The 12,500-nt window shown below is 47.0% G+C and overlaps 1 protein-coding gene across 1 annotated transcript in view; it reads right to left on the reverse strand.

Moving 5' to 3' along the window:
* cdk8 (cyclin-dependent kinase 8) overlaps window positions 1–12,500 on the reverse strand; it is a 25,446-nt gene that overhangs the window by 4,197 nt on the left and 8,749 nt on the right. Inside the window, exons 6-7 of the mRNA XM_036521226.1 lie at window positions 11,885–12,016; window positions 11,491–11,634 (exon numbers count right to left, since the gene is read on the reverse strand). Of these exons, the coding sequence (XP_036377119.1) occupies window positions 11,491–11,634; window positions 11,885–12,016 (276 nt within the window). The remainder of the gene's footprint in view (window positions 1–11,490; window positions 11,635–11,884; window positions 12,017–12,500) is intronic.

Here is a 12,500-nt window from a genome sequence, read left to right on the forward strand (position 1 = left end):
TCTTCCCACTTTTCCCACTACTGACTGTGCACGGCTAGCCTGCACAGCTAGCGTAAGGCTCGCATGAGGATCGCGGAAGCTTGCACAGCGGCACTCTGCGAGGGCAAAGCCCGATCCGCACCACGGCCACACCGCAGCGGGACGCCGGCCTCATACCGCATCACAAACACAGATCCAAACCGCTGAAAGCTTACCGTGCGCTCAGGTGGAAGTACGGACAAGAACCGCTACACTGTGCAGCTAGCTGCAGCTCAAAGGAAATAAACTACCACGTGTGACAAGCTTCGCTTGCCTTTTTCGACTGAGATGGTATCCGAGGCGGTTTGTCAGCGCTTAACGTGTCATGCAACAGTTTAACCGTGCGCGTCCGACACAGCACAACTCCGCTATAAACTGAACGTAAGCAAATAAACTGAGCCCATGCTGCTGTTATGCGACCTACGTATGGCTGTTTAGCGAATCGTAGCCAGATACAGCAATATCACTGTGTGCACCTGAGGCATGGTATCAGCCGAATCTGTGATCAGCTGATTAGCTCGTACGTTAGCCAAGGACAGCCTGCAACGTAACCGTCTGGGTTGCTAGTAGACTAGCTTGAAATTCCCGCACTGCAAAGAGCAAAACGTGACTGTTTTATGCGTCAATATACAGTTAGCTAACGTTCGCTACCATAAATGGGTTCTCTTAAGAGAATACATAGTTTACATTTTTACATTTTGTCGTCGCATGTCAGCTCTATCACATGAACACCTGGCTAACGGAGTTAGCGAGCCGGCTAACATCACAGCAGCGTTTCCGCGGCGGAGGAGGCGGGCCTGGGCTCGTCAGCCACTACTGTGACGTCACCACCGTCGCGCTGCCTGTAATCACCATTATGACGTAAACTTTGTAAAAATGTATAAATTTGAGAAAATCGGCTTCGTAGTCATTCGGTTCTGGCGAGAATCGGACAGCGGAAAGATGGATCGGAAGAGACTAAGGGACCAGGCTCTGAGGCTGGCGCAGATCATCAGCCATGGAATGTGGGAGCTCAGCGCACTGACTCAAACCTCCATCCAAGACATAGTGCTGACCATGCTGGATGAGCACGACAAGCTGTCGGGCAGTCGGCCAGACCGAGGCAGAGCATCTACCTCCAAGAAGAAGGCAGCTAAGAAAGAGGCGCAATGTGCAGCCAGAGTGCTGGACAGCAGAGAGACCAGGGACCACTTCACTGAACTGGTGGGCTACATCACGGACCTCAGCTTCCTGACTGGAATACCAGTGCGCTTACTGATGCTGTACATACTGCGCTACCCAGAGAGGTTAATGTCTCATCTGCAGGACTTAGTCCTAAAAGTGGTAGCAGAAAGAGACAGAATCACAGCTCTGCTCCAGGAGAACAGGGCTCAAACCATAGAAGAGAGAGCAGCAGCCTCAGGTGCAGGAACAGCCATCCCTGCTGCAGAAGACAGCGGAGCTCCTGTTACTGTGAAAGACAGCGGAGCTCCTGTTACTGTGAAAGACAGCGGAGCTCCTGTTACTGTGAAAGACAGCGGAGCTCCTGTTACTGTGAAAGACAGCGGAGCTCCTGTTACTGTGAAAGACAGAGCAGCTCCTGTTGATGAGGAGGCAGCTTCCACTGAAGAAGACGCATACCTCACTGCAGAGGAGGGAGACCTCCTGCAAGCGGCTCTGAGACGAGCCCCTCCTGCTACAGAGGAAGAGGCAGCTTCAACTGGAGGTGAGGCAGAAACGCCTACCACTGCCGAAGAGGGTGAGGCAGCTGCAAGCACGGAGGAGGAGGCAGAACTTGCAACTGCAGAAGAAGACGGAGCCTCCACAACCGAAGGCCAGGCAGATACAGCTACCTGTGCAGAAGATGGAGGAGCACCTGCAACGTCAGGAGAAGCAGCCGCTACAGCTGAGGCTGCAGCAGAAATGACTGTAATCGCAGAAGAGTCAGGAGCAGCTGCAATCACAGAGGATGAGGAAGCAGCTGCTATTGCAGGAGAAGATAATGTTGCCTCTACAACTGAGGCAGAAGCAGCTACAACCGCGGGAGAGGCAGCTACAGCCGCGGGAGAAGCAGCTACAACCGCGGTAGAAGCAGCAGCTACAACCGCGGGAGAGGCAGCTACAGCCGCGGGAGAAGCAGCTACAACCGCGGTAGAAGCAGCAGCTACAACCGCGGGAGAGGCAGCTACAGCCGCGGGAGAAGCAGCTACAACCGTGGGAGAGGCAGCTACAACCGCGGGAGAGGCAGCTACAGCCGCGGGAGAAGCGGCTACAACCGCGGGAGAAGCAGCAGCTACAACCGCGGGAGAAGCAGCAGCTACAACCGCGGGAGAAGCAGCAGCTACAACCGCGGGAGAAACAGCAGCTACAACCGCGGGAGAAACAGCAGCTACAACCCCGGGAGAAGCAGCAGCTACAACCGCGGGAGAAGCAGCAGCTACAACTGCGGGAGAAGCAGCTACAGCCACGGGAGATGACGTAGCTACAGCTGAAGTTGAGGCAGAAATGGCTGTATCTGCTGAAGAGCCAGTAGCAGCTGGAATCGCAGAGGATGAGGAAGCAGCGGAAATTTCAGCTGATGCTGCCACTGCAACTGAGCTTGAGGCAGAAACGGCTCCAGTTGCAGCAGAAGCACAGGCTGCTCTGAGTGCAGATGGAGGTGCTGCTTCAGCAGAGGGAGAGAAAGCAGCTCTCACTGCCGAGGAAGAAAGAGCAGCTTCCTCTGCTGAAAAGGAAGCTAAGCCTGGAGATAAAGGACCAGACTCCAGCCTGACTGAAAAGAAAGCAAAGCCAGCATTTCTGAAGAGGCTTAGGGGATTTTTCAGGCGTAGCGGAAAGAAAGGCCCAGATGCTCTCACAGCCTCCTGTGCTCCTGCTGGCCTGGGGAATGAGGCAGGGCCAGCACACGGATCTGAGGACACGCCCACAGCCGTGACTGAAGAGCAAGCAGAACCTTCCGGTTCGAGAACTGCGAGGCGATCAAAGAATACATTCTGGCGGAGGCTTCGCAGACGTGTTACTGGAAAAGACTCTGGGTCTGCTGTGGATGATGAGAAAAAACTGGCAAAACAGGCAGCTGGCACTAAAAAGCAAGCAGCAGCACTGAAAGAAGAGGAGATAACAGCAGAGAATGAAGGAGGTTCATCAGCCACCTGCCAGAGGAAGGCCGGAGCTTTCTGGAAAATGTTCACGCGCAGGGGAAAGGGAAAGCATTCCGACGCCCACAAAGGAGCTTCCCGCGGCCCTGAGGAGGACAGGGCAGGACTGACTGAAACAAAGAGAGGACCAGCCAGCGCTGAAGCAGCAGCTGCCATTACGACGAAAAAAGAGGAAACTGTGGAACCAACTACAGCTGAAGAGAGGGCAGCACCCGGGACCGCAAAGAGGCCGTTGAGTTCTCAAATCTTTGTCACACTCAATGCGGTGCGGGAATGCTTCGCTACCCTGGAGGCCCAGCGGTTCCCTAAAGACAAAGTGAAAACAGCAAGAGAGGCAGCTGTGATGGGAGGCAACGCAGCCAGTCTGAGGAAAGCGACAGAGAAACACGTCTCAGTCTCCAGGAGCTCTCAAACATACCTGACGGTTCTCGAAAAGTGGGGCAGTTCGGCCGTCCCTGAGCCCTCTGGTGGTGCCAGGCGGTTTGCTGAGGACAAGACGCCAACGGTGAGAACGGTGGCGTTTACCGAATGCAACTCCGCCGGCCTGAGGAAGTCTGCAGACAAACCTGTGGCAGTCTCAAAGAGCTGTCAGACGTACTTCACGGTGAACGAGAAGAGGAGAGCAGCCGCCACTGAGGCCACTGCTCCCTGCACCAGCCGGTTTGCTGAGGAGAAGCAGAAGGTGGCGAAGAAGGTATGTTTTGCTGAAGACAACGTGGCAGCCACCAGCTCGGGTAAGTATGCCTCTGGAGTCTCCGGCTCACGCCTCAAGCATGACAAGCCAAAATGAGTGAGAACGGCTCGCTCAGAGACAGGGGACGTGGGGTTACGCTACACAAACCGAAAACTTTAGCAAAGCTTCGCTGTGCAAGTGAGCAGGTGAGTGATGAAACACAAGAAGGGGCTTTTACTGAGAACGGAAACGCGCCTCGTATAAATGAGGCTTCCCGATTTATCGGCTCTGGAGGTGGGTCTGACCTGGTAAATTCCCAGGATCGTTTCGGTTTAAAAAGGGGAACTGGGCATTCATCATTTGCGTATGGCGAACTCCTCGCTTTCAAACCCACAGCTGTTTATTGCTGGTAGCCGCTGTGCTCGCCATTCCTGACATGTAGGACGTCAGAAAAGCCTTTCACCTGCTGTCGGCATCTTCAAACTCCTCCCACAGAATCTCTCATGATTCCAAAAGAGGGTCGCAACCGTATGGGTAATTACACTCAGGTAACACAAGAGCATAAAATAAGAACGCTTCTGAACTGAAGTGTTTTGTGAAAACAAAAGTTTAGGCTACTGCATACAGGAGGCCATTTTATGATGTAGAATTACGCAACAACAACTACAAAAACGAATCTTAACGCGACCATCTCCTGTGAGTCCTATTGGCAACTGCCATAAGTGTACATTCCGTAAGCCACCAGAGTGCTGAGGGCGAATCAATAGTTCGCTGAAAAATAAGTTTTTCATATGAGAGAGAAAGGGAGGAGGATGGGTGGTAGATGGTACTTTGACTGCCGAAAAAGATAAAAATGGACATTTATTCCCACAAAAACTCTCCGATCATTCAGCACATTCAGCTAGAGTTGACAATAATACAGCTGTATAGTTTCCACACGTCTTTGAGAGGTGCTAGTTCAAATAGTTACTGCAAAAAACCACCCCTGCATTTTGTGACTTAAATGCAACAATAACACCATTTGGAAGTGGAGTGGAATTTGGATTGGATTGGATTTTGGATTTGGACTGATCTTGTGTAAAACAGGGAGAATCCAGAAAATTCCTGGGTTCAATCTGGGACAAATTGGCCTTGGAAACAAACTGGAAGAAACAAGCATTCAAACCCCAGGAAAAATCTGGGTTTCTATGTAAAAATGACTTAAGATGACAATTTTGGAGGCGATAAACCACCTCTGAAAACTGCTCCAGGTTAGAAGCTCTGCTAAACGGCTACTGCTCCCTGCAGCATCTGGCCTACACAAGCCAATGAAAAACTGGACTGAACTTTGCAACAAGTAAAAATAAATAAAAATAAATTAATGAAAACTGATTCATTGTCTTTTTTTAATCCACCATCTTTTCTTATTGTAATAGAGAAGCATATTAGGGTGATTCTTATTTTTTGGTATGTATTTTGCATAAAATTGAAATATTTTGAGGGAAAAAAATGACTAAAAGACAAAATAATATTTTGATATTAATTAAAAAAAATTCTAAAAAGGAATAATACTTCTAGAAATTGAAAATATTGAGAAAAAAAACTAAATATTTTGAAGAAAGAAAGTAATATTTAGAGAAAAGCTGAAATATTAAGAAAAAAGCCAAAATATTTCAAAAATAAACATACTATAATATTTTGAGAAGAAACTTGGAATATTTTGAGGAAAAAAATGCTTAGAGAAAAAAAAGAAAATATTTTGAGATTGAATTCTGAAAACAGGATAACACCTCACAGGCTGTGGTGAACATATTATCCTAGAAATTAATAAAGCAAAGACGAGGGAAGGAAGCAAAACGACAGGATAAAAAGTCAACTCTGAAATCAGCAAGACAAAAAACAAGAAAGCATAAATAAAAGGAAGGGCCTTAAAGTGGACATGAAACATTAGATGTAGTTAGCATAATTTACAAGATGGATTCCCACTCTAAAAATCCTTATAGGTCTAACACTGTCAGTGAAACTGGATTAAAAATAATAAGTAATCTAAATTATATTTTTGAAAAAGTGTAGCGCCATCTTGTTTTAGTGTAGAATGTGACATCATGGGGTTGGTTGTCTTGGACATTCTACATTAGTTCACATTAGCTAACTAGTGACAGCACTGACAATCACTGACTCAATGGAAAATAAGAAAAAACAAACTAAAAAGCGATGCAAGGGGGTCACTTTTGTATTGCCCCTGGATGCAACAATGAATTTTATAGAGTAAAAAACGATTGTTCACTTTCATACTTTGCCTCTTAAGCGGCAATCGGTTCTTTATCGTTGGATAACTGCACTGAAACGAAAGAATCCCCCAGTTAGCAGTGATGCTAGGGTTTGTAGTGAGCACTTTGTAAACAATGACGATGTGGATGAGAGTCAGGCGTACGTGGGTTTGCCGGACCAACAAGCTGAAGTCCAACGCTGCTCCCTGTGTTTGACTTTTCCTCTTATAAGATTGGGTGTACAGACCGTCCGACCCAGTCTAATAGCAAAGAGGTAGCTGTGCGCCGTAAGGAAAAGGCCCAACAGCCCATCTGGCAGAGCAGAGAGGTACGACCAGGATTATGTTATCTCTTTTCCCGTCAAAGCACAGCCACCTAGTTTACAAGATAATGATTGATAATATGTAAGGGAAAATGTACAGCGAGCCGGTCATTATTGCGAAATAAACCCAGACGCGAAGCTGTACATTATCAGCTTATTACACGGCTACTTACTAAAGAAAATCAATAATTTGACACAAAATACTGATTTAAAAATGATTTTATTTTCTACGTACCACCGCCGCAACTGCTGTCTTCCTCGGTCGACTTTCCAACTAACCAACCTCATGCCATAGTGAGTGACGCAACGGGAATATGGTGGCGAGCCGGAGCGAAAGCATAAATTAAACCAAACATAAATCTATTATAATTTAACGTGTAATCGTTTTATATCTAAAATTTTCTCAAAATAAATTCCAACACACTTATTTCTGTACAAAACTCGTCAAAAGTTTAGTCCACATTCTGACAGTTGGCATTTGAAAACTGACAGTTGGGAATTGACAGCCGTAATTTCATCCCCATGGAGCAAGAGGGGAGGAGCTTGAGCACTGTAATCCGATACCCTGACAATGCAGCCAATGGCAAGGCCAGGAGGCAACAAAGACAAGGTCCTGCAGGACTGTGCAGAGACTCGGACCACAGACTGTGTGTGTGTGTGTGTGTGTGTGTGTGTGTGTGAGAGAGATCAGAGATAAAATAACTGTATCAAACCCGCGGGGTTACACTGAGCAGCCCAGTCCACAGCACACAGCCTTCCACACAGATATGAGGGGATATGTCGAGGAAGGCAACTTTACAGCAAAGAGCAGACTGACTCTGACTGTCCAACACTTAAAACATGTATAACAATGGAACAGTTATGATTCAGGGCAATGAAGCCAGTCTAGAAATAAATGAAAAAGATCTCCAGACTTTTGAACATTTACCTGAAAAAGAGAAAAAAAAAACTAGCAGGCAGAACCCTCACTGCCCGGAACTGAGATCAGGGAGCTGCATCTAACCAGAGCCTTACGGCACGCTTCCACTGCAGCGAATTTTGCACTACAGCTAATGGAAGCTTGTATAAACAGACTGTAAAATATCACACAGAGGGACAGCCAGGAGCAGAACAGAGGAGCAGGAGAAAGAGGGGCCAGTCAGGCTGACACTGACACACACACTATCCCAAACACCACGCCCACTGCCACTGAGAAACCCCCCCCCCCCCCCCCCCCCCACCCCACACCATGTACCCACAGCAGAAACTGCATGCTCTGTTCCTGACTCACACCCCACACCCTGTCCCACAGACAACACACACAGACACAAGCCCCAGAAACATCTATTTTCATCAACCCAAATGGGAAGTTCCTGGACCACTGGTGACTCTGGGTAGGTAAATTCTGGTGTCGAACAACAGGGGGTGCCCGGCAGCTGAGCTAATCACCCCTGCGAGACCCAGACAATATCATCATCCGCACAGGGGCCAATGACCGGCGCTCACAAGGGGGCAGAGTGCAAATTCAATATGCAGAGAAAGCTGCCCGTGAACTCCCCAGAGCCAAAAGGATCTGACCCTGCTGCCCAGACATGACATCCAACAGATCATCATTAAAATGAACTGCGCTCCAGCTCCTGTATAATAATCATGGCAGCATTATGATATGGCAGGGAAGAGCATGCAGATTCCATTAAAACAATCACAAAAGCAAACTTGCATATTTGGCTAAAAATTTGTGATATAACGTATCTACAATCTAAACAATCAAATATAAAAGACACAAACATATCAATGTGCAATTCAATGAAACTGAAGAGTCAATAAACCAAAATCATGTCTGGGAAACCTGTAACAAACTGAATTCAGCTGAAGAATTATCCATCCAAAATGGAAACATTTGGAAAAATGTATTTTAAAAACCTTCACAAAGATACACCAATCAAAGAACAGAAACATGAAGATTCAACTGGTGAAAAACTAAAAACTTTGCAGTCCTGTATTAATGACAGGACCGCAGTTACCACTGAGGAGCAGAAATGTGCAGAAATGCTGAATCACAGCAGCCCTGAGTTCCTGCTGGCTCTACTCAAACTCTTCAACCTCAAGCAGAAAGCTGGACATTCCTCTGAGATCTGGAATTAAAGGCTAATAACACCAGTATATAAAAGTGAAGGACAAATGAGACCCCCAACAAATTACAGAGGCATCTGTGTCAACAGTAACCTGGGAAAGGTTTTCTGCAGTATATACTGGCCTTCCTTACTGAACACAATATGTTGAGTAAGAGTCAGTTTGGCTTTCTCCCAAACCACTGCACATCTGATTACACCGGAATAAATAAACATGTTCACCAAACAATAAAGTGAAATTGATTAAATTTGCCATGAAGGTCTATTTCTGAAAATTCTTCCAAGTGGTGTAGGAGGTAAAGTATATAACATCATAGCATTAATATACTCAGAAAATAAATGCTGTGTAGAAACTGGAAATAAACAGTTTTATTCACACAAGGGGCGTGGAGTGAGACAGGGTGGCAGCTTGAGTCTAACACTATTCATCTTAATGACCTGGCCGTGACGCTGGAGGCGTCTGCAGCTCCTGGACTCTCTCTGCATGACACTGCATCACACTCCCGCCCTGTGCAGATGCCCTGGTCCTGCTGTCACCCACAGAAAAAGGGCTTCAGCAGCACCTGGCTCTGCTGGAGCAGTGCTGCCACACCTGGGCCCTGACAGTTAAGATAAGTAAGACCAGAGTATTGATACCTCAGAAAAAAAGCCAGATCTCAGGTAAATAAATACCATGTTGCTCTGGGCAACACTACCCTAAAGCACATGTCCAGCTACTCATACCTAAGACTGATTATCAGAGCTTCAGGGAAGTTTGGCCTGGCAGTAAATGCCCACAAAAAGGAGAATGCCCGCAGGGCATTTTATGCCATAAAGACTCTACAACTGAAACCCACCAATTAAAATTTGGCAAAAATTCTTTCAATGTGTCATTCAGCCAATAGCTCTTCATGGCAGTGAGGTGTGGGGTTCCATCACAAAACAGGATCACACAAATTTGGATAAACATCCGACCGGAGCCCTGCATGTAGAATTCTGTAAAAACATTTTGAAGTTACAAAAAAACACCCAAATAACACACACAGGGTTGAATGGGGTATGTACCCACTGGTTACAAACATTCAGAAAAGAGCACTAAAATTCTGGGCCCACCTAAAACAAAGCGATCCAAACTCACTCCACCAGAGAGCCCTGAAATACCAAGAGCTGAACCCAGAAAAGAGTCCCCTCAGCCAGCCGGTGCTGAAGCTCACAGCAGAACGCCACCACCATCAGCCAGCTTCAGGAGAGCTGAGATTTCAATCAGAATAAATTAAATTATAAAAACGCCTCAAACATGCTTATCTGGAGCATTGGGAAACACACACTAAAACAAACTAAGATGGAATGCTATCAGACCCTTAAACGAGATCACACCCTGGCAGAATTTCTGACCACGGTCAAAAATACAGAGCAGAGGCGAATCTTGACCAAATATAGCCTGAATGATCACAGGCAGTGACCGGTGAAAAGGGCCGACAGGCAGCCCTGGCAAGCCAGGGAAGACCAGCTCTGTGAGCACTGTGACACAGGGGAGGTTGAGACAGGGATCCGCTTTCTTTCAAAATGTACTAAATATACTCAGGCAAGGCAAATATTCATTTCAAAACATTGGTTCTGTTCTCCCACATTTCAACCAACTGACTGGCGCAGGCAGAATGTCACACATATAATATAATATTATTAAATATACAATATTATATAACGTTATTATGTATAATATAATGCATCATTTATGAATGCATCAGTTATATTTGAATAACCGATGCATTGTTTGTGCTGTTCCTTTGGCAACACAGTGACCGTCCGTCCTTCCAATAAAGCACCTTTAGATTGAATACGTGTGTGAGTGAATATTTTGCATAGACAGCACACATCCCTGGTGTTTATCAGCAGAATCGAGCTTTTGACTCAGAAAAACGGGCTCATAGATGATAAGATGCTAATCCACAGACATGCGAAGCTACATACAGCTAACAGCAGCTAAAACCAGCGAAAAGAGATTACCATCACGTTACAAACACGCTAGCTGCCACACTAACGCCAGCGGTCCCCGACCAGAGATAGCCTACCGTTTACATTTCTCACAGATAGCCATCTACTTCTAGTAGAGAGACCTATTTTTAAAGCTACCATCGGTTAGCTAGTCGCGTTTTGATAGTTAGCCTTATTGGTAACCGACGTTTTTTGTCAAACATTAACAAGAACATGGACACTAGCCGCTAGGTAGCTAGCTGGCGTTAGTTATAACACATAAGATGTTGCTTAAAAGCAAATGATTAAAGATCCTTATTGGTGTGTCTCTGAGGAGGTTGCAGACAAGCTGGAAAACTGTCAGTATCTGCCTTTAAAAAGGGAAAGCCCAATCTTGTTTTAGTGCAAATTATGTAAGCATTCGCCCATAAAATGTGTTCAGCAAATCCGGTTTAGCAATCTGCCCGACTCTTTCTGAAGCTGCCTTGTTGAAAAATGATGAAGATGCGACTGCCTCCACACCTTGAGCTTTTCATGCTAACGTTACTGGCCCTTACCACAGTTACAGCACAGCAGCCTCGACGACACACAGGCGCAACTGGTGTATTTACAACAGCACTTAATTTATTAATGTTACTGACGGACTCTGTAAACAGCGCTCAGCGGTCAGAAAAAATGTTTTACGTAAATCGACATGATGGATAGGCCTATTAGAATCATAAGAAATGTGCCACTTTCATGTTAAAACCTAGAAAACCTCAACCAAAAATACCATTGTGTTTGCATTGATTTGTTCTTTAAAAAATGATCATTTTGATCGCCCAGGGGTCTTTCTCCTAATGCACATACTTTCACATATAAATCAGAGGGAAGAGATCATCTCTGCTATGGCCATGAAGGGCTGCTTTGCTCTGTAAGTCACTCTGGATAAGCGTCTACCAAGCCACAGAATGGAGCAGGTTACAGTCAGTTACATTACATTACGTGTAACATATTTGTAATGGAGTAGGGGCTCAGATGGACATACCAGCAGGGAAGCCCATGACGTTGAAAATGCGGTCCAGCTGGTCGTGGTGGTACGGGTTGCTGGTCTTTATGTCTTCCTGTCGACAGTGGAATATAGGCTCTGAGGTCAGCAGCTCTGCGAAGATACAGCCAATCGCCCAGATATCTGCGCAGGGTGGAGACAGCTGATCAGAGCAGAGCATGACCACACACAGACAGACACACATCACACACATATACACACACACAGAGCCAAGACCAGCCCTCTGGCACCCTACTTCCCCTACAGTACACCCCCATCTCTGACCACCCACATCACTACATCCCACACCCTCCATCTCTCCTGCCCCACCTTGCCCCGCCCTCCTGCCCCGCCCCGTCCCACCCTCTTGCCCCGCCCTGTCCCAGCCTCTCACCGATGGCTTTGGTGTAGTGCCGGGCTCCCAGCAGCAGTTCTGGGGCTCTGTACCAGAAGGTCACCACTACAGGGTCCAGATCTGCTAAAGGCTTCAGTGGTGAGTTGAAGAGCCGTGCAAAACCCATATCCGCTGCAGAGAGGGAACAGGAAGTGAGGACAGAGTTAGGGAGTCCGCACACAGACAGGAAGTGAGGACAGAGAGTCCGCACACAGACAGGAAGTGAGGACAGAGAGTCCGCACACAGACAGGAAGTGAGGACAGAGAGTCCGCACACAGACAGGAAGTGAGGACAGAGTTAGGGAGTCCGCACACAGACAGGAAGTGAGGACAGAGAGTCCGCACACAGACAGGAAGTGAGGACAGAGTCCGCACACAGACAGGAAGTGAGGACAGAGAGTCCGCACACAGACAGGAAGTGAGGACAGAGTCCGCACACAGACAGGAAGTGAAGACAGTCTGTACAAAGACAGGAAGTGAGGACAGAGAGTCCGAAAAAGACAGGAAGTGAGGACAGAGAGTCCGAAACAGACAGGAAGTGAGGACAGAGTCTGCACACAGACAGGAAATCTACTCACAGCTGTGCTGATTTACAGCGTTTTGCACTCTCTGCACC

This window comes from Megalops cyprinoides, chromosome 2 (genome assembly GCF_013368585.1).
Source record: "Megalops cyprinoides isolate fMegCyp1 chromosome 2, fMegCyp1.pri, whole genome shotgun sequence".
Classification (NCBI taxonomy): Eukaryota; Metazoa; Chordata; class Actinopteri; order Elopiformes; family Megalopidae; genus Megalops; species Megalops cyprinoides.